The following is a 21887-nucleotide window of genomic DNA, read 5'->3' on the forward strand; positions in this document are numbered from 1 at the left end:
GTTTTCATTTCAGTTATTGTATTGTTTATCTCTGTTTGTTTGTTCTTTAATTCTTCTAGGTCTTTGTTAAACATTTCTTGCATCTTCTCAATCTTTGCCTCCATTCTTTTTCCGAGGTCCTGCATCATCTTCACTATCATTATTCTGAATTCTTTTTCTGGAAGTTTGCCTATCTCCACTTCATTTAGTTGTTTTTCTGGGCTTTTATCTTGTTCCTTCATCTGGTACATAGCTCTCTGATTTTTCATCTTGTCTATCTTTTTGTGAATGTGGTTTTTGTTCCACAGGCTGCAGGATTGTAGTTCTTCTTAGTACTTCATTTTTAAAAAATAACAATCAAACTATCTTGCAACTCACCACTTAATCTTTTTTAAAAAATTAATTAATTTATTTTTGGCTGCGTTGGGTCTTCTTTGCTGCACGTGGGCTTTCTCTAGCTGTGGTGAGCAGGGGCTACTCTTTGTTTCAGTGAGCGGGCTTCTCATTGTAGTGGCTTCTCTTGTTGCAGAGCACAGATCTAGGTGTGTGGACTTCAGTAGTTGTGGCACGCGGGCTCAGTAGTTGTGGTGCATGGGCTTAGTTGCTCCACGGCACGTGGGAGCTTCCCAGACCAGGGCTTCCCAGACCATGCCCTTGCATTGGCAGGCGGATTCTTTACCACTGTGCCACCAGGGAACACTTGTTTTAAGATTGCTATAGATACCACTTGTAGGCATCTATATATCTCAAAGTCATAACATTTCAAGAATTGAAGCAGTCAAGCACCTCTGAATGTGGGTGAGAAAACAATCCAAGAAGTTAAATAGTTGCTCAAGATCACTAGCTAGAACGTGATAAAACTGTTTTTCGAGTTGAGGTACCTGGTGTTTTTGTGGGGTGGGAGGAGAAAGAGGGAAAGGTATGGTGGTCAGTTCATGCAGATTGCAAAAACAGAGTTCTGAGAAGTTTGGTAAGAGCAGGAGGATTTATCACCACTGTCCTCTACCCAGAGTTTTCCCCCCATCCCATTCTCTGCTTTCTTATCTTTCAGAAGTCCCTCTTCTTTTCTTCTGGTTCCTAATGGTCAAAACATGTTCCATGTAGGTTAAAAAGATACACATGAAACCACTAAGCTGTTTATCTTGGAGAACGGCAATACATTTTGAGGAAAGCATAATGTGAAGGTGTGAAATTCTTCCACGAGTTAATATTTATGTAGAACTTTTGTAATTAAAAAAAAGAAAAAAAGAAAGGTAAATTGGTATCATTTGATTTAAAGGAATATGAAAACAGGAAAATGTAATTTTTATCTTCTCGAGAGCACAAACATCTGTCAACCACATGCAGTGATTATTTTGATATCACAGAAGGCTGGCACAAAGTATAGAGCTCATAAAGTATTTTTTAGGCAGGCAAATACCTTCAGAAATCATCTAGAAGAAACATCTCAGTTTGCAGGCAAGAGGGGTTCAAGAGGGTTTGCCCATTTGCCCAAGGTCACGACGATAGACCCTTGTAGGTCTAGAACTGGAAGTCTTCTGACTCCTGAGCCTTTGCTCCCTGTCATAATTTACAATTTGAGAACCAGTTTTTTTTTTTTTTTTTTGTAGCAGTACATCTTCAGATAGCTTGGAGTAGTTGGTGTTGGGCTAAGAGCCTCCCTATACAGGTTTTCACCAGCATTTACTCTTGAAGCCAGATTCATCAGTGCCTTTCACAGAGTTGCTGATGAATATGAACAGGAAGTTAAACAACCCATCTTGCTTGGTCTCAGTGCACAGTCCTGCACCTCCACCTCCAGGAGCAACTCAGACCATCAAATCAACAACCAAACGTTCACCCAAATCATCAAGCAAGAAGACTAAGAAAGTTATAGAATCAGAGGAAGTAACAGAAGGTAGGAAGATGAGAGATGTAACAAAAGGAGGTTTCTGAGATGAAATAACCTGTAGGTGAACTTTTATAAGACTCCTCATAGTACAGGGTGATCTTCTGAGTGATTAAAGGCTCATCACACTGCTTGTTTTAGGGCAGAGTTTAAGCCAAAGTATAAATGCTCAGTTATTTATTTTCCTTATTTACCAAACTCAGTATGGGACTAGGTTAAAATAATCAGAAGAAACGAGTCTTACTGTTTAAAAAAAAAAAGCCACGATTTTGTTTGCAGAACAATTTGATTCTGTAAGACATGGGGAAGTTGAGAGAAAGTTATATAGTTATACTGCTAGTTATCTGTGACAAGCTCAGGTGCCTTGCTTTTAACTGACATTTACAAGAGCCGTTGCTCACAGTACTGATAAAACAAAAGCAGAACACAGACATTTGTAGATCAATAAACAGCATTTGTTGTATTTGAATTGGCAGTTCTTTTTTGCTTTAAATCACAGTTGGTGTGATCAACTTTTTATTTGATTTATAGAACATTCTGTTTCTGAAAATCAAGAGTCTTCCTCCTCCTCTTCAACTTTCTGGAAAATCAAGTTTTCCAAAAATTCAGCTGCTAATAGAGAAAGAATTAAAGAAGAAACCCAAAGGTTTGAGCATTGATAAAGATCAGTGACTATATCAATGCCATGTTAACAATAATGACCTAAAAGTAAGGCATGTGGGTAGAATGATTTGAGGACATTTCAGTATTTGGGGGGGTATGTAACTTCATCAAAATTACTTTAGAAGATACCAGTGAAAATTTCCTATAAGAAATTAGTGCCAAGCAGCTAGGAAACCACTCTATAAAGCAAAGGAAGAAGATCCTATAGAAGCAACTGTAGAACCACAGGATGGCACCAGAGATGACTAAGTTTTCTATTTCAAGTCCTGTCTACCTCATATCATCTCTTTCTTCTCTTTCCTCTATCTTGTGTTTTCATTTCTCCTTCCCCAGATTTATTTTATTTAACTTTTATATACTTCCTTAAGTGTTTTAAAATGTTAATCCATTAAATTCTAATACATTTCTGAGAAAGGCAGTATTATTATCTACATTTTACAGATCCTCTTTATTATTTTCCTAATAAATTATCTGTCATATCTGGCTGATTTTTCTGTAGCAGAGAAACTACAGAATTGGCTATTACCTCCTGAAAAGAGATTCCCTTTGTTCTGCTTTTTTATTATTTCCTGAATTTCTAAAATACATTCTCATTCTCCAGGAAATACTGGATTTTGGATACTGGAGTTTTGAAGAACTCATTTCCTGGGTGGTTATTTTCCCAAAGCCTTCTTTCCAGCTGAATAGCCAGATATTTAATCTTTGAGTCATCCAGAGTCTTGCACACAATAGAAGTGTTTGCTAAATGGAGCTCATCTCAGTGATGTGCGTCTTGGGCTCTATATGTCACCTATGGGGTAGCTGCTATGGGAAATCCTGTTAAACAGGGTCCTTTTGCTGCCATGGCATCCTAATCTCCTCTCTGTATCCCGAGACTACTGAGTTTATACAGGCAGAAGAAAGAAAGCAGTTAAAAGCCATGTGCACAGAAACAGGATTAAGCAGGAACCATGGGGGTAACTGGAACAGATTCCTTGGATGTAGTTATAGAGGCCTCTGAGGGAACTGGCGCAGTGAGTCTAAAAGATGTTGGAACTAAGTTTCCAGTAGGAAGGAAGCGGCACTGAGCAACAAGGAATAAGAAGAGTTGAGAAAGTGACGGGCAAAGAACATTAACATAAAGATTATAATTAGTGTTATTGATCATATTGATCATTTCAAAGTTGCCACTTGCTTCCATATATTAATTCTACTGAGTTTTACTTGTGTTTTTCACCCCTTATCCCATTCATTCCCTAAAATAGCCCAATAAGATAGGTTGAGTATTTATCATTTTACAGTAAGTTAATAGAAATGTTAGAAATGAGCAATTTGCCTAGAGACAACACAGCTAGTCAATGATAAGGATGGCATCTTTATGTCACTATTAAAGAAAAAAAAACTATACAAAAGTAAAAGATGTATATTTTTTTTCACTAGTAAAAGACAACAAGAAGAAAAGAACCCCTAAAAAGAAACCTACCCCAGAACCACCAGTAATAGATGAAGCTGGAAATGGACCGGACAATGGTGATTTCAAGCTCACCCCAACTCCTGACATTCCCACCACTCAACGTAATAAAGTTACCACAACTCCCAAGATTACAATAGTAAAACCGATACTTTCTAAACCCAGTATTCCACCTAATTCTGACACAACTAAAGAGACGCCTTTGACAGCCAATAAGGAGGAGACAACAGATGAAACTAAAGAGACTTCTACAACAAATAAACAGACTTCAACTACTGCAAAAGAGAAGACTACTTCAGCTAAAGAGAAACAAAATGCAGAGAAAACATCTACTAAAGATTTTGCACCCACATCTGAAGTTCCTGCTACATCTACACTCAAAGCTGAAACTATAAGCAAATCCCCTGCTCTCACCTCTCCCAAGGAGCCAGATCCCACCACCAAGGAATCTACACCCGTCACCACCAAAGAGCCAGCTCCCACCACCAAGGAGCAAGCTCCCACCACCAAGGAATCTACACCCATCCCCACCAAAGAGCCAGCTCCCACCACCACCAAGGAGCAAGCTCCCACCACCAAGGAATCTACAGCCATCACCCCTAAAAAGCCAGCTCCCACCATCAAGGAATCTATACCCATCACCACCAAAGAGCCAGCTCCCACCACCACCAAGGCGCCTGCTCCCACCACCACCAAGGAGCAAGCTCCCACCACCAAGGAATCTACACCCATCCCCACCAAAGAGCCAGCTCCCACCACCACCAAGGAGCAAGCTCCCACCACCAAGGAATCTACAGCCATCACCCCTAAAAAGCCAGCTCCCACCATCAAGGAATCTATACCCATCACCACCAAAGAGCCAGCTCCCACCACCACCAAGGCGCCTGCTCCCACCACCACCAAGGAGCAAGCTCCCACCACCAAGGAATCTACAGCCATCCCCACCAAAGAGCCAGCTCCCACCACCCCCAAAGAGCCAGCTCCCACCACCAAGGAATCTACACCCATCACCACCAAGGAGCAAGCTCCCACCACCAAGGAATCTACACCCATCAACACCAAAGAGCCAGCTCCCACCACCACCAAGGCGCCTGCTCCCACCACCCCCAAGGAGCCAGCTTCTGCCACCCCCAAGGAACCTACTCCAAGTTCTCCTAATACACCTGCTCCAACCACCTCAGAGGCCTCTACTTCAACTACCACCATGGAGCCTCCCACTACTCCCAAGGGCCCTGCTGAATCAACTCCTGAGTTTCCTGTAGAACCCACACCAAAGACTCTTGAAAACAGTCCCAAGGAGCCTGCTGTACCTACAACCAAGGCTCCTAAAGTGACCAAATCTGAAATGACTACAACAGCTAAAGACAAGGCCACAGAAAAAGACACAACTGATACCATGGCATCATCCAAAATTACTCTTAAAGCAACAACTCTTGCACCCAAAGTAATGACAGCAACAAAAAAGACAACTGAAGAGACTATAAGCAAACCTGAATCAACAACAGCTATACCAAAAGGCACAGCTACTAACTCTCAAATGACAACTCCTAAACCCCCAAAACCAACCAAAGCACCCAAAAAGCTCACTTGTACCAAAAAGCCAAAAACACCTAAAGTGAGAAAACCAAAGACTACACCAACTCCCCCAAAGATGACATCAGCAATGCCTAAATCAAACCCTACTTCTTTAGCAGAAGCCAAGCTCCAAACCACCACCACCAGCCCTAACCAAACTCCCAACTCAGAAATAATCGAAGTAAATCCAAAGAATGAAGATGCAGATGCTACTGAAGGAGAAAAACCTCACATGATTCCTAGGCCCCCTGTGTTAACTCCTATAGTTATTCCAGGTGCTGATTTCATAGGGAGAGGACCCAGTCAAGGCATTGGCATCAACCCCATGTTTTCAGGTAATATGAATCAGTTACCTTCATGTTTAAAATTGGCAATGTTAACTTAAATCTTTCTGAACCAGGATGCCCTGATTTAGTATTATTCTATTGATATATATTATTTAGAACCCTGAACTTGTGAAGTTTTACATCTTCTCTACAGGTAAGCAGAGGGGTAAACACAGTAAGTTTATTTCGTTATTTGGAAAATCAAGTAATAACCTAGGATTGCAAAAATCTGCAATATTCTTTTCCAAACCAATTCCACAGGGCAATCAGAATTGAGAAACAGAATTTCACCTTGAGATCGAATATCCAATACTTGTCTAATTTACATGAAGATCAGGTACCCTGACCCATTCCAGTTCATAATTTATTTTTATATAACACCTTTTGAATAATATCACCTTTAAGTAAAACAACTATGAAATATATCACTTCTTCTTCACCTCTGAAATACATGTACCTAAAACTATACTCTTCAAGAGCTTAGGAAAGGGTGAAGAGGAAACAGAACCCAGTGGGAGAATTTGAAAAGAAAGGAACACTTTTCTCATTTCTATATTGGCTTAATTTGTGTTAATTTGTTTTAGATGAGACTAATTTATGCAACGGTAGGCCAGTAGATGGACTGACTACTTTGCGCAATGGGACATTAGTTGCATTTCGAGGTGAGTTTTGCACACATTTCTTTTTCTGCCCCTTGTTTTTTTCTTGGTGTTTATGAGAGCAAGAGCCATAGGAGAGTACAAGTTTGGGCTGAGCTTCCTGGAGGGAAACCTGATTGATGAACTTACCTCACACAGTATTATAAGGACCTGAGGGTAAATACCAAAATATTGGATTAACAAAATTAGACATAGTAAAGTAACAAACAAAATAAAGTTATTCAATTATAACTCCTTAATTCTAACAGGTAAAGAAATTGAGAGATAAGTGATTTTCTGTAAATCACAAAGCCAGAAGGCTCTTTCTAGAGAAGCTGGGAAACTAAAATATTTTAAGTTATGCTAAATTTCAGACTTGAGAAATATCTACTCTCAGAAATGTTCAAATACTACCTTCTGTATTAGTACTCAAAATTCTGACTAAACATCATAAAATGCTTATTAACACATTCAATCTGCTTCTTTATGATAAACTGTTTTTAAAATATTTCATTTTGATTTCTTCTGGGATAGGTTTTAGTCTTCATTCAGCTTGTAGGCTGATCATCACTTTCAATTTTAGGTCATTATTTCTGGATGCTAAATGCATTCAGTCCACCATCTCCACCTCGTAGAATTACTGAAGTTTGGGGCATTCCCTCCCCCATTGATACTGTTTTTACTAGATGCAACTGTGAAGGAAAAACTTTCTTCTTTAAGGTAAGAAAAATATCTTTGTGAGAGAAATCAGCAAACAGTTATTCTTTATTATGACAATTTAACCTCCACTTCAGAAGGGTCTCCATATTTTAATAAACTATCAATCATTAAAATTTAATAAATAGTTAACACTCAATTTGGTAACATTGTCAACTTATTCAAATACTTAAGTTAAAACTTTCTCCCTATACTTAAATCTGAGTTCCTTTTTTTTCCTTTTTAACCTTTTAAAAAAACTGTTCACATCATTTCCTCTTTTTAATTACCAGGATTCTCAGTACTGGCGTTTCACCAATGATATAAAAGATGCAGGGTATCCCAAACTAATTCCCAAAGGATTTGGAGGACTAAATGGAAAAATAGTGGCAGCTCTCTCAATAGCTAAATACAAGAACAGACCTGAATCTGTGTATTTTTTCAAGAGAGGTATGTGTTACATAATTGACAAAATTAAAAAACTTTTAAGAAGTGATCTGCCAGGAAAATTTTATTCAATATTTCCATTCATTATAGGGTTTACTGTCAAAAGATATCTTTAATGGCTAGAATCAAGTATTTTCAATTAAAAAATAAAAATTAAGGGCAGTAAGAAGTATTTAGCTCTCTCAACATGCAAATCACAATTTCATGAGTTTTCAGGACATTGATATAAAGAATGTCATTTATTTTCAAAGTTAAATATATAACTATGCAATTTGTTGGCTTTATTCACAAGTACTTCGAGATTTAGTAATTATTTTTATAATACCTTGACTAATAACCATTATTGATATCTGGACATACTTTATGAAAAACATTGTTTCCTCTACCTTGTAAAAGCTCTTTTCCATCTCTTTTGGGAATTAAAATTAATTTTCATACTGCATGTGACTTTCTAATTCATCATAGGTGGCAGCATTCAGCAGTATACTTATAAACAGGAACCCACCCAAAAGTGTACTAGAAGAAATCTTGCTATAAATTATTCAGTGTATGGAGAAACGACACAGGTTAGGAGACATCGATTTGAACGTGCTATAGAACCTTCTCAAACACACACCATCAGAATTCACCTTTCACCCATCAGAGTCACTTATCAAGACAAAGGTAATATTTTTTACTGTGCTAAAAATTCTTACACATGAAGTAGATGTAATAGTTTCTTACAGAGTATGGCTTATTAAATATAAATACTGACCATATAACCCTAATACTTATTAATGCAAAACATCAATTTGCTTCAATGAATGACCAAAGATCAATACTTTTTTCTTTGTGGCTAAGAAAGGCAATTTATTCAGGCTTGTTAATTATACCATTAACCAAGAACATTAAATCCAAATCTGTAACCCTCAAAACAGTCCTAAAAGGTAGACATTTATACCATATCAGAGATAGCAAAAGCTGAGGCATTGAGTTAACTCACCCAAGGTAACAGAGCTACTGAGTGTAAAACCCAGGTCTGTCTGACTCGAACAGCTGCTCTTTCCAATACAGTACATTGCCTTTCAATCTGATACCTTTAAAGTGTCATCTGCAGGTTTCCTCCATAATGAAGTTAAAGTGAGTACACTGTGGAGAGGACTTCCAAATGTGGTCACTTCAGCTGTATCACTGCCCAACATCAGAAAACCTGATGGCTACGATTACTATGCCTTTTCTAAAGGTAAGTTATTAAGTCTTTTTTTTTTTAACATCTTTATTGGAGTAAAATTGCTTTACAATGGTATGTTAATTTCTGCTTTATAACAAAGTGAATCAGTTATACATATACATATGTTCCCATATCTCTTCCCTCTTGCGTCTCCCTCCCTCCCACCCTCCCTATCCCACCCCTCTAGGTGGTCACAAAGCACCAAGCTGAGCTCCCTGTGCTGTGCAGCTGCTTCCCACTAGCTATCTATTTTACGTTTGGTAGTGTATATATTTCCATGCCACTCTCTCACTTTGTCACAGCTCACCCTTCCCCCTCCCCATATCCTCAACTCCATTCTCTTAAGTAAAGTCTTAATAGCTTTCTGAAGATGGGATCTAATCTCTGAAACATGAATAAATTCAAAGCAAAAACAAGTGTTCAATGGTGACTAAAGTTGAGAAATTAAATTATATCACTTATTCTAATTATTCTGAAGAAGAGAAAGTTTATATTTTTGCTTTACTTTCAATTAAATTGAATGGATTGCAATTCATTTCTGCCCTATCATTCATGAGATTAAAGCCTATTATGAAGAAACATCCAATTAATTGAGTAAAACTGCTACTGAAAACAATATTTTACTTCTATTATCTATGGCATTTAACACAGGTCTTGTTTGCCACAAACTTGTACTGATTTACATCATTACACAGTCTGTAAGATCAGAAACAAGTTGCTGAGAAACTAATTTTACTAACAAAATTATATTACCTGGGATATTTTTCCTTGAAAAATCCATAAAAATATAAGTTATTCTGCCTATATGACATCAGAATGTATTTTTTTAAAGAATAAAACCCAAATGAATTATTTTTTAAACTAACTCGGTTTTCTCAAATTCTTACTTTGAAAAAGCAAGTTAAACCTAATTTTATTGAAAGATGGTGAAAGATCAGTCAAGGCAATTGTTTTTCTCTTTTTCAGAAAGTTCAAATTAATTAATACATTTCTGATATTAAAATGATAAATACTGTCTTTGAGTATAATAATAAATATAAACTATTTTTAAGTTCAAGTGTTTTGTTTTCTTTTTAATTGAAAAAATGACTTCTCGTCTGTTTAGATCAATACTATAACATCGATGTGCCAACTAGAACAGCAAGAGCCATTACTACTCGTTCTGGACAGACCTTACCTAATGTCTGGTACAACTGTCCTTAGACTGATGGGCAAAGGAAGAATCGACTAATTAAAGTGAAGAAAAGAATGATAAATTTTGACACTGAAACACATTTTATTAATAAAGAATGTTGATATAAGCATACCAATTTAAATACAAAAATGTTTTTCAACTCGACAATCATTACACTAAAACAGATCTGACTATCTTATTCACAGTTATTATAGTTTATAGAACATTTAATTAATATTTCCTCTATTTATTCCTCCTCTCCCTCCCATTGCATGGCTCACACCTATAAGAGAGAAAAAAAATTAAACTGAATGCATCTTTTAAAAAGTTAGCTCAAAACTAGAGTATTCACTTACCCTAGTTCATTATAAAAATTTTCAAGATCAAGTGTGTAGGCATGTAGACAAAAAACTGTTAGATATGTCACATATTCAATGGAACTTACAACAATCAGATTAATGTTTTATTACATGAATGCAATCTCTAACCATTATGCTGGAAAACAGAGATTGAAATTTTACATTTTTTTTTTTACTAGCTAAACAAGTCACAAAGCTTTATTCTGCTGTATAAAAAGTATAACAATAGGCAGAGATGTAACAAGTAGTTACATCTACATAGCACTGTAACATTTTAGCTTTTCCAGATTATACCATGAATTTAAGGAAGAAATGAATAAAAGTAAAATGTAAGCACATATTCATGATATACCTATGGTAAACAAACTTGTCTGCAAGATGTTTACAGATTAGTAAACATCACATGCTCAATGTGTACTTATTTAATCAACCCTTGGAACGTTTTAAAAAAACTAGATACATACTGGAGGCCTAAGGATTAGAAAACTTATTCCATTTATTACTATCCTATCCTACATCCTATCACGTGATCAATATGTTAGAAATTTACCTCTCTGTCTGTTAAATTGACGACCACGGACACCTTGTCTCAATGTTGTCTGAAGTCTTACTCGTCTGAAAGGCTTTGGCTGACTACTGCTGGTATCTAAGAAAAGCATTAATATACAAGAAAGCAAGTTAATAAACAAGAAAGCAGTTATAGTGACAAAAACTAATTACTAAATGAATGCATGGATAAAATGCAGAGGTGCCCATTGCTTTCTATATATATTTATATATTTTTTTGCATTATGCGAGCCTCTCACTGTTGTGGCCTCTCCCGTTGTGGAGCACAGGCTCCGGACGCGCAGGCTCAGCAGCCATGGCTCACGGGCCTAGCCGCTCCACGGCATATGGGAACTTCCCTGACCGGGCCACAAACCCGTGTCCCCTGCATAGGCAGGCGGATTCTCAACCACTGCTCCACCAGGGAAGCCCTGCTTTCAATATTTAAATGTTGTTTTTTTAACAAGGAACATTTAACAGAAAAGGTAAAAAGTTAAAAAAAAAGTTCTTTTTGACTTTTTTCATTCATTCACTCTACTAATTTAATAATAAATATGTACTTGGTGCCCATCCATTTATCAGACACTGTGCTACGGGTTGGGGAATACAATGCGAAACAAAATACCACATCCCTCAGGAAACAACAGTCCATTACAATATAACATGAGTCATAGCTGACTCTTCTCTTTTCCAGATGCCCCCAATCCAATCATTAGCAAATCTTGCAACCTCTAATTTAAATATATATCCCAAATCTGACTACTTCTCACAACCTTGACTCTACCATCCTGTCTAAAACATCATCTTTACCTTGAATTATTGCAATATCCTCTAAACTTTCTCTTTGTTTCTGTCCATTACTCACTTTCAGTCTCTTCTCTACACAGCAGCAAAACTGATACTGTTAAGTCTTTAAAGCAGGTCATGTTACCACTCTGTTTGAAGCCCTCCAAAAACCTGCTACATCCATGAAAGCCAAAGAAATTACAATGGTCTACTAGATCTTTCCTCCCCCACCCTGTTACCTCTTGCTAGTCTCTCTCTGTCCTTACTGTGCTCCAGCCACACAGGCCTCCTTGCTGACCCTGAACACATCACACTGCTACCTTATGGACTTTGCATCTACTATTTCTCTCATCCTGGAACACCTTTCCCTGAATAGCTGCACAGCTTCGCTCCCTTACCTCTTTCAGGTCTTTCCTTAAATACCATTTTCTTAGTAACGTTTTTGTGAAATTGCCTGGCACTCGGTGGGCACTTAAGTATTTGCTGACCAAATGGATAATTGCTTAGATGGGGAGGTTTAGTGTTTTATGTTATAAAATAAATTTAAAAACACCCTAATTTCATATTATACTGTAAAAGGGAACAAGAACCATATTTTCTCATGAAAGCTCTGGTAAGATATAGCTAGTACCAATTCTCCTGTTGAGGAAAGACAATTCTCATGGGACATCAGGATATAACTGGAGGCACAGAACTTCAGTTATTGTATTGTATTATTAATAATATTACTGTTTTACTAGTAACTATGACAGCTACAATTTTTGGGGGCCTTCTTACTGTGTGTAAAGCATTGAGTTATATAATTTACATACATTATTTTTAATCTTGACTGCAAGATGAGTTATGAATGACCATATTTCACAATGAAATGAGCAGAGATTTAAAGTTGTTAAAAGGCAGATACAGGATCTGAACCTGGGGATGATGGCTATAGGTTGATGTGTCACAGAAAAGCGGCTGAAAGGGAGAACAGATCTTGAGATAGGAAAGTTCCATGATTGAAAAAAGTAGTAACTGAGCAGGTCTTCCATAAAACCTGAAGGTTCCATGACAAGAGTTTGAGGATTACTGCTATAAACAATTTAAAATGAAAACAATCAGAGAGGATGACTGAGTATATATTTCTTCAATAATAAAAGTAATTCCCTACCTAAAAACTTTGAGATAGATAAGCTAGTGTAGTATACTGTTTAAGAGTGGAGTCTCTGGAGTCAAACTTCTTGAGTTTGCATCCTGGCTTGCCCATTATTTACTCACTATGTGACTTGGAAGGAATTTTTCAACCTTTTGTGACTCAGTTTCCATTACTATGAAATGGGTATGCATGCCTACCATGTTGGGTTGGTGTGAGAATTAAATGAGTAAATATAGGTAAAGGGCTTAGAATACTGTCTGATATACAGTAAGTGTTCAATGCATGTTAATTATTTTTTAAAAAGTCCTGCAGAATTAATTTTTATTGCAAGAAAGATACATAAAATAGCCCTTTTCAAAGTTAACTTCAAAAACGTGAAAAACCAAACTTTAAAACTATTTATATCAGTAAATTTCAATTTTTTTTTTTTCCGAAGCAACAGGTCTCCCAACCCTCAACCCTCCACACCAAATCTCATGTAGAACCTAATATGTAGAAGAAATAAAAAAGGAGCTGCTCTGGTTTAAACACAGGCAGGAGGCCTGGAGTACTACTCCTTAGCTTCTCTCCTAATAACCCATCCCTCACAGCCCCTATAGCACCTCTAATGTAACCAATTCCCTTTAATATAAGCCAAGTTCCTTTTAATAAAATAAAATTTCTCTTTTAAATGAAGCATTTTAAAAGTCAAGGAAAAAAGAATTATCAATTGTAACTAACAGAGCAGGATCTTTTGCAAACAAGTTTGATGTATAAAGCTGTACTGTAGTGAAGAGCAGGAACTTACCTACAGAAGAACTGGAAGGAGGGTCCTGGCTGGTGGAAGGAAGATCTGACTCATCAGATGCCTGAACAGGCTCTTCTTCCTGCTGGCTATCAATTTCGAGGCCTGCTTCTGAACTAATACTAAGAAAGGAAAACAAAAATTGATTAGAAAATATAAAACTGATCCTAGAGGGGCTTCCCTGGTGGTGCAGTGGTTGAGAGTCCGCCTGCCGATACAGGGGACATGGGTTCATGCCCCGGTCCGGGAAGATCCCACATGCTGCGGTGCGGCTGGGCCCGTGAGCCATGGCCGCTAAGCCTGCGCGTCTGGAGCCTGTGCCCGCAACGGGAGAGGCCACAACAGTGAGAGGCCCGCGTACCGCAAAAAAAAAAAAAAAAAAAAAAAAAGAAAAGAAAAAAACTGATCCTAGAATGTATCCTAAATTTTTCCCAAACTTTATTTTTCGATAGTCTACCACTTAAATAACCCAGAGCTCCCCTCCAACTCAAAACTGCAGTCTCTGATATTGGTAACCATACATTTTTTTAAAAGGCAAGGGAAAAGAGAGCTCAAGCTCCTTTTTCCTCACTCCTTTTCTCACTAGGACATGTTCCAATTTTAATTTTTTTTTTTCTTCTCTTTTGCTGCTGTTGTTTTTTCTTTTTGACAAAAGATGTTCACATTCTTGATATTCACAAGAGATATATTATCTAGATTTTGATATATCGCAAAACAACTTTCTAGGAAAGCAGAGTACTAAAATAATTCACAACAGTTACAACTATTAATAATATACCACTATTTCACTATGGGCTCTAGCCCAGATGAGACAGGCTAGGGTAGGTGAATTCCTGGCTCAAAGCTATAACTCCATCTCTCTCTCTCTCTCCCATTCAAGAAAGTACATCAAAAAGCAAGTGAGGGAGATCAGAGTACAAGAATAACTTGAATCTGTTCCAGTTTTTATCATCTGCAAACTTTAGTACACTTATTAATATAACAATGTACCTGAAAGATACCTCTCATGACTCTGCTAAAATTGAGAAGAACTGGTGAAGTGCAGCCTACGCAAGTTATTTTAATGTTCAGAGTCTGAGCTTTCTCATTTGTAAAATGGAGATAATACTTTGCAGAGATACTGTGTGGTTTAGAAATGACAAATATAAAGGAACCTGCATACATGGTATGGAATTAAAGGCAGCTAGTATTTTCAGCAGGATCTGTAACTTTCCCCAAATTAAGCAGCACTGTGTTAGAGGCATAATAATAGACCTGCCTTTTTTCTTATATACTAGAGTTGGCCTGTAATTACACTAAGAAAATGTTGCTAAATAAAACAAAACCTCTGAGCTCTACCTAGGAAATCTGGGTTCTACTTCTAGCTATGCTTCTGACTATGAAGCAGTCCAACTTTTTTTATTTTATGAAGAATCGGGTTCCACCTTGAAAGTTAAACTTCTCCAAGACCACTGTCCAATGGTTCTTTTCATTAAATTACTCCACCTCCTTTGGTTTAAAAAAGCCCAGATGATTTGTTATGAAATACTTCTTTTGTTAAACTTTGTTTATAACTGATATGCTAAAAACAGTCAGGTCTTGAAAATTTCTGATTTTTAACAAGTTAGTGTTTCAGACCAAGTTCTAAATGCACATAAATAAAAAACAGGTAAGGTTTGCTTGAGAGCCCACTACTAAATGGAAAATTGAGTCATTTCCTAATATTTCCTAATTTTCACAGAAAGCCTTCTTTCTTGGGGGAAAAGTTCAAGCAGCGACATTAATGGAAGGGTGATTCTAAAGAATACTTTGTTCTAGAATGCATCATGCAATTTTCAAGGAGATAACCTTTTAAAAATTTGTCTTCTGTAATAACAATGTCTTAAAATATGTTATTTTGTGCATAAATTAGTTTTCCAAAATATATGGCTTGGTTTACTTTTGTAACAGGATGCTATTGAAAACACAGCTCAAGAGACTGTTGCTTCCTGGCTTAAAAAAAAAATATATATATATATATATATATATATATATATATAAAAGTCTGACAAGTTTAAGCAAGCAAAAATTACACAGTAAACATTTACCCTTCAGATTCTGCCTCCACAAATACTTCATCTCCATCATCACCTGTTGCTGTTTCATTTGTTGTGGATAAAGTGCCAGTGGATGTTGTCACCATTGGAACAGACTGAGAAGCATGCTCTGAAGCATCAGAGGTGGTACTCTCAGTAAATACAGTCACTTGAAAAAATGAAAGACCAGAAAAGCAATGAAAACTTTAACAACTTTGTGGTTTCTCTAATTTTTAGCTAGAACATGTATCACCGGTTTCCATTTTACCATTATAACATATAATCTATTGATCTGCCTTTGATACCTACCTGGGGCTGCTACTTGCAGAGGAGTAGTGGGAACACTTCGGCCACCCGACTCCTCTTCGTGAGCTAGGAAGAGGGGTGTTTCATACATTCCCAAACCTAAAGACAATTCTGAATATTAATGATTGAAAGAACAAAATATTGTCAATATCCCAGACATCTAAAAGAAAAAAACTAATCCGTGGAGACACATAACTTTGTTGAAGCCCACAATTACCCCATCAAGCAAAAAATCAATCCCTCAAAAATGTAAATACAATTTAAATGTATCGTTTAAGCTCCCTAACACTAATTTAAGTAACCCTAAATAAAAAACAGCTGAAGTGCTCTTACAAGTTTCGTACAAGCTAACTTTACTGAGTGCCCAACTATGAACTAGGTACTGTGTTTGAATCTACTCTACACCAAAACAGCAAGGTATTGTTAGTCTCCTTTTCGCTAAAGGAACTGAATTTCAGAGGTTAATTAACTTTCCCAAAGTTACTAGTAAAGTGGTAGCATTCCAATTTAAGCCTAGATCTGACTTCCAAGTCTTGGAAGTGTCCTATAATAAAGCCACATAAAATTGTGAATTCCTCTGAAGTCAACTCACAATTTCATATTGGTAGAGGGAAGCAGTGTTAGACCTCACATCCTAAACCATCAGGGACTAAGATGTATTGCATGACTTACACGAGGGCTGCAGATTAATCTTTGTTTTGGGCTTATTATTAAAACAGTATGCATTCCCTATTCACTTACAAAATGCCATAACAGCTTCCCAGAAATATAGCGGGTTCTATGAATGCCAACCAATGATTAAAAGGTAATTAATTCCAGAAATAGCACAATTCATGTCCATATAACCAACTGCTATTGCTTATGTTAGGGGTCATTTTATTCCACGTATTTTTAACATTTTATTTTTCTTATTTTTAATGTTAATGGAAAATATCTAACTAGTTTTATACACTTAACTAGGAATGTCAAATGTCAAACTAAACAAAAAATACACTGTATTCCTTCCAACAACTTTAAAATGGCTGGTAGTACCTAGGTATATTTATTAGCACAACAGATATTCCTGATACTATACTAAAAGCCAAAAGAATACAAATGTAAAAGCTAGTCATTATGCCCAAAGAACTGAAGATTTTGTTGGAACGACTAATATGTAAGGCAGTGCTTAATAAGTAGTAAATATATTATAGCTTTTTCCATAAATTAGGATAAGGTTTATTTAGATATAAACTTTTTTATATTAATATTTGCTCACTTAAAAAAAAATCATGTCAGAACAGCTTATTACCAAAATACATGCAAATCCAGGAGAGCTAAGCTTTTACTTAGTGATTTACCTCCTTGAGAAGCAAGTTGGCCAAGATCAGAGTGACTAGAACTCGTTTGTGGCATATCTTCAGGTGGCCCAAAACGGAATCTAGGAACACCAGCAACCTGTGGGGAACTAAACAAACAAAAATTAATTTAAGATGATACTTAAAGTTACCTTGTTTAAACTGCAATGATGGAAAGACTATAGGAAGAAGGAAGAACAAGCATAAACGAAGTCGGAAGAAAACAGTTTGAAAATAAAGTTGATAAAGGAATTCTCACTTATGAAAATATTTTCAAAATATCAGTTGTCAAGAATTTAGCAATAATATAAATCATGTGATTCGTATTATGTGATCTATATATACATGATTTATATACATACATGATTTATACATAAATAGTTTTCAGCTGTCCTGAACTATGCCTCTCATTTCTTGAATCTGGTAGAAATCTCTATGTAGATATATTGAAAGCAACATAAACTGAATATGAAATGTAACAAAAAAAGAGTAAAGTCATGAAAAAAGTTTTGTCTCAGTTTTCAACGTTTAGTCATAGACAAATCAGGTCACCTCTTGAGCCCATTTCTTATCTGAAAGAATTCACTACATGGCTCCCAAGGTCTAGAAAAAAACTTTAATATTAGATGGCTAGAAATTTGTTTTCTCGCTGCCCTAATAACACTACCATCCATCTTTCTGCCCATAACCCAGGATATAAAATAGCATTATCTCACTCTTTGCCCGCTCCTTACCCTAACCTTTCTTGGCTAGTCAGCTACTGATGTTCATGGATTCTACCTCAGTAGTAACTCTTGAATCTATTTTCTTTTCTGTTTCACACTATTGCTTTAGTTAAGGACAGTCTCTTTCAGGTGAATTTTTAAACCTGTCTCCATAAGTTATTCTTCTATTAGAAGGACCTTAAATTCTTCTGAGCTATGTGAGAATGCTGTTGATTGGCTGGCACTCAGCAGTTCTTTAGGAGTGAGTCTGTTTCTGACTGGCTGACTTTTGGAAGGGTGGGGCTGACATTGATCAGTTGGCTTGTAAAATCGTGTTAGCTGAGGTGAGTTGTAGTTAACTGAGCAAGTTTAAAACTGGTTCTGATGGCCACATGTTACCACATACTACAGAAAAATCAATCATTCCCCCAAGTTTGTAGAAACATTTTTATTCTATTCTTCGGGTACATCCTGTCATGCAACTGATACTTCAGCCACAATTAAACATGTGCACTTCCACGTGGAAAGCCTTTTTATTCTTTAAAAGGAGTGGTATAGCACAAGCGTTAAAATAGGTTTAGGAAGTCTAAAAAAGTCTAAAAAAGGTTCTAGAGCCAGACTGGTTTGAAATAAAAAAACTGTCACTTCCTAGCTGTCTGACCTCTGGCAAATTTGTTAGCATCTCTGTGCTTCATTATCTGTAAATGAAATAATAGTATCTATCCTCATAGTTACGAAGATTAAATAAACTGATTCATGGAAATGCTCAGTAAGTTTTAGGTGTTTTTTCCAAGACTCAAGTTAATGTTGTCCCCATTAAGTCCTCTCAGATTCTCTTCCCCTAAGTGTTAGAATAAATCACTCCTTCGTTTATATAAACAAAGCCTATTGCTTATGGCTCTATTCTCCTAGATTGTTTAGGTTATCTTTAGTTGTGCATATGCTTAGCTTTCACAACAATATTTTCCATCATGATCACTGTAATTACCAATACCTTCACCAACATCTATAAAGCATTTATTATGTGCCTGGTGATATTATAAACATGTTAACATAAATTCATTTAATTCTCACAACTTATGAGGTAAGAACTATTGTATTATTATTCTCATTAATAAAATGAAGATACTCAGGAACAGAGAACCCAGCAACTTGACATAGCTAGTAAGCAGTACAGCTAGGTTCCAACCCAGGCATTCTAACTCTAGTCCATGCTCTTAACCATTGTTATACTGCCTTTAAATTTCAAATTCCTGATGGAAGCAACTTTACTTCATTCACCTCTATGTGATTTTTCCCAAAACTACAACCTCAACCCTCCTACCCTCAACTGCTTAGTACATAGCATAGGACTTAACAAATAATGAATCAATCAAATGTAATCAAGTTAACAGGAAACAGGAAGAATTTGATTAGTCACAAAGTATGTTTCCCTCTCGCTTACTTACTGAATTGCTTCAGCAAATCCATCAGTACGATGTGGCACAACAAGAGTTGGGGTACTTGGAACTGTTCTATCTTCATCATCAAAAAAATGCTGCTGCTAAAAAGACAGAAAACAAGTACTAAACAGGCATGACAGGAGCATACGTATGGACTATACAAATAACTGCTGAACAAATGAATCACTTTTACACGACAGGTAGGTACTTACCATGCCACCTATTCCTGGAGTCAACTGAAGCCCACGTCCTACAGACTGCCTCCGGGTCATCTGGATTCTCTATGTCCAGAAAGGAATTTCATTTGTTTTAAGGAATTAGGCAATGAAAGAAACACCAAATATTAACAGATATGGCTTATTATACGCTGGTAATAAAATAACTGAAATGTTAGCAGATAATGTAATCACTGGGATTTTTCTTAGGAAAAACTGCTACTAATTTTGTACCAGTACTAAAGAAATCCATTTTGTAAACAACAACATGTTTTTAATTATATAGACCATAATATTAACCAATAGACAAATATTTTATTAGCCAGTAGATAATATTAACCAATATGTAAAACCAAACTCTGATCCTATCTTATTTGTAGGTTCCTATCTAACTTAGTTCCTATCTCCTTAATTTAAGTGTTAGTAAGTATCCTTTGATCTTAAAGTTTAATTATCCTTTGGAGTTCAAACAGCAGTACTGACTACTTGTAAACTGTTTCCCAATTTAGACAATTCTAAATTGATAGAATTGGTATATTTTGCAGGATCCATAAACAATCCTGTAAGACTTTATATTTTCAGAAGATGAGGGTATCTTCATCAGTGGTATTTTAGTAGAATCTACACTTGACAGTGTTTAGTACACTACAGAGTTAAGACTCAAGCTACATGATTAATAGAGCCTTTGTACTTTTCCTGCTATTTCTTCAAGAGCTTCTGTTAAGAGATGTCCAATCCTACTACAAAGAGTGTTACATGTAAAGGGTTATGCACACTTTCATGAACTTTAAAAGTGGATATTAATATATGTGATTGCAAAAAAATAAGAGGAAAAGAAGTTCTGTTAAGCAGAACAGAAATTTCCTTTTTTTAAAAAAAAAACATGCACCTTAGAGAAGGAAACCTTCAAAACAAATGGTGGTCAGCTGCTGAAATACATTTTATTTTAATCAAAATCCAAGAAAATTTTCTTTAACCTGTAAAAACAGCGAGGAGACTTTTATTTTCTATGAATATAATCATGTCACTTTATACACAACTTTAATAAGCCTTGCCTTTCCAAAGTTCACTTCCTCTATGAAGTAAATTATTGCCATATTTCAGGGAAAAGAATTCAGAGATTAGTTTCAGCTCAAAAATTTTACAAAAATATAACAAACAGTAGAAAGTTCACTTAATTTCTGGGGAAAAACAAAGTAATTGCTAATGGAAAGAAAGGGAGGAAAAAAACCAACATTTTTTCAGGTAAAATTTTCAGAATGACTAGTATTTTTAATACCTGAACTGGTGGTCCTAACTCTTGAGGTGGAGCATGAATGGTCAGTCTTGGGGGAAGTGGGTGTGGTGGACGTCTTGGTGACTGAGGTGCTCGAGGGGTCTGTCTTTCAGATGCTGATGATGGCTGTTGTTCTCTAGAAATCTCCTGGGAAAAAGAGGACTCTGCAGTACCAGTATTTCCTTCACCTATAGGAAGAGAGAAGCTTATTTTGAACTATTATGTTTACCACAAAGTAACTTGGACAATCCCTAGAAGTATAAATCTTACCACCAGGAATGTGCACCTAATATTTTCAGAAAAAACGTAGTGAGGTGTGGTAGACCCAGAGATATTGGGTGTGCAGTTAACAGTGGTATGGCCTTAGCAACTCCCTTCTATTTATTTGGTTGGTTAATGGAACAAAAATGTAATGTACAAGAAACATTTTTCTGAAGATATCAAATAATGGACATAAAGCACCTAGCTTAACACATGATAAAATAAACATTTAATACATTTTGGCTCATATTATTAAAATAGGCAAATTACCTAAAGATCAGACCACTACAGTTATTAGTATTACACTCAAACAGGGTGAAGGAGATTGGTAAAAAGCCTTACAATAACTTTCATATTCTGGTTTTCCTAAATTTTGAATTTCAGTGGCCCTTCAGATGTCTAGGTCTTCTACATACAAAGTAAAACAACAAAAGGGAAAAGTTGAATAGGATATCAATTTAGTAGTTTAAAAGTCTGAGGTCTAGAATCAGATTCCAGCTCTAACACTTTTTTTTAAACGTTTTTATTGAGTATAATTGTTTTACAATGGTGTGTTATAGTTTCTGCTTTATAACAAAGTGAATCAGTTATACATATACATATATCCCCACATCTCTTCCCTCTTGCATCTCCCTCCCT

The 21887-nt window shown here is 36.3% G+C and overlaps 2 protein-coding genes across 10 annotated transcripts in view; one reads left to right on the top strand and one right to left on the bottom strand.

Moving 5' to 3' along the window:
• PRG4 (proteoglycan 4) overlaps positions 1-10076 on the top strand; it is a 21131-nt gene extending 11055 nt beyond the window's left edge. For 3 of the 8 annotated variants that reach the window (XM_055084065.1, XM_055084067.1, XM_055084068.1), the window contains 7 exons: positions 3950-5890; positions 6466-6543; positions 7103-7239; positions 7509-7665; positions 8128-8325; positions 8747-8884; positions 9978-10076. In XM_055084065.1, coding sequence (XP_054940040.1) covers positions 3950-5890; positions 6466-6543; positions 7103-7239; positions 7509-7665; positions 8128-8325; positions 8747-8884; positions 9978-10075 — 2747 coding nt within the window. In that variant the 3' untranslated portion in view covers position 10076. Of the gene's footprint in view, positions 1-1753; positions 1877-3949; positions 5891-6465; positions 6544-7102; positions 7240-7508; positions 7666-8127; positions 8326-8746; positions 8885-9977 lie in introns of all 8 variants that reach the window. The other 5 variants (XM_055084063.1, XM_055084066.1, XM_055084069.1 and 2 more) reach the window with 3 other exon arrangements.
• Positions 10077-10128: 52 nt separating this feature from the next.
• Positions 10129-21887, bottom strand: part of TPR (translocated promoter region, nuclear basket protein) — a 74058-nt gene continuing 62299 nt past the window's right edge. Inside the window, exons 43-51 of one of the 2 annotated variants that reach the window (XM_007117749.4) lie at positions 20991-21175; positions 19709-19777; positions 19503-19597; positions 17354-17460; positions 16020-16115; positions 15723-15879; positions 13660-13778; positions 10956-11051; positions 10129-10329 (exon numbers count right to left, since the gene is read on the bottom strand). In XM_007117749.4, coding sequence (XP_007117811.1) covers positions 10274-10329; positions 10956-11051; positions 13660-13778; positions 15723-15879; positions 16020-16115; positions 17354-17460; positions 19503-19597; positions 19709-19777; positions 20991-21175 — 980 coding nt within the window. In that variant the 3' untranslated portion in view covers positions 10129-10273. The remainder of the gene's footprint in view (positions 10330-10955; positions 11052-13659; positions 13779-15722; positions 15880-16019; positions 16116-17353; positions 17461-19502; positions 19598-19708; positions 19778-20990; positions 21176-21887) is intronic. The other variant, XM_028488447.2, reaches the window with a different exon arrangement.

Source organism: Physeter macrocephalus, chromosome 4 (genome assembly GCF_002837175.3).
Source record: "Physeter macrocephalus isolate SW-GA chromosome 4, ASM283717v5, whole genome shotgun sequence".
Classification (NCBI taxonomy): domain Eukaryota; kingdom Metazoa; phylum Chordata; class Mammalia; order Artiodactyla; family Physeteridae; genus Physeter; species Physeter macrocephalus.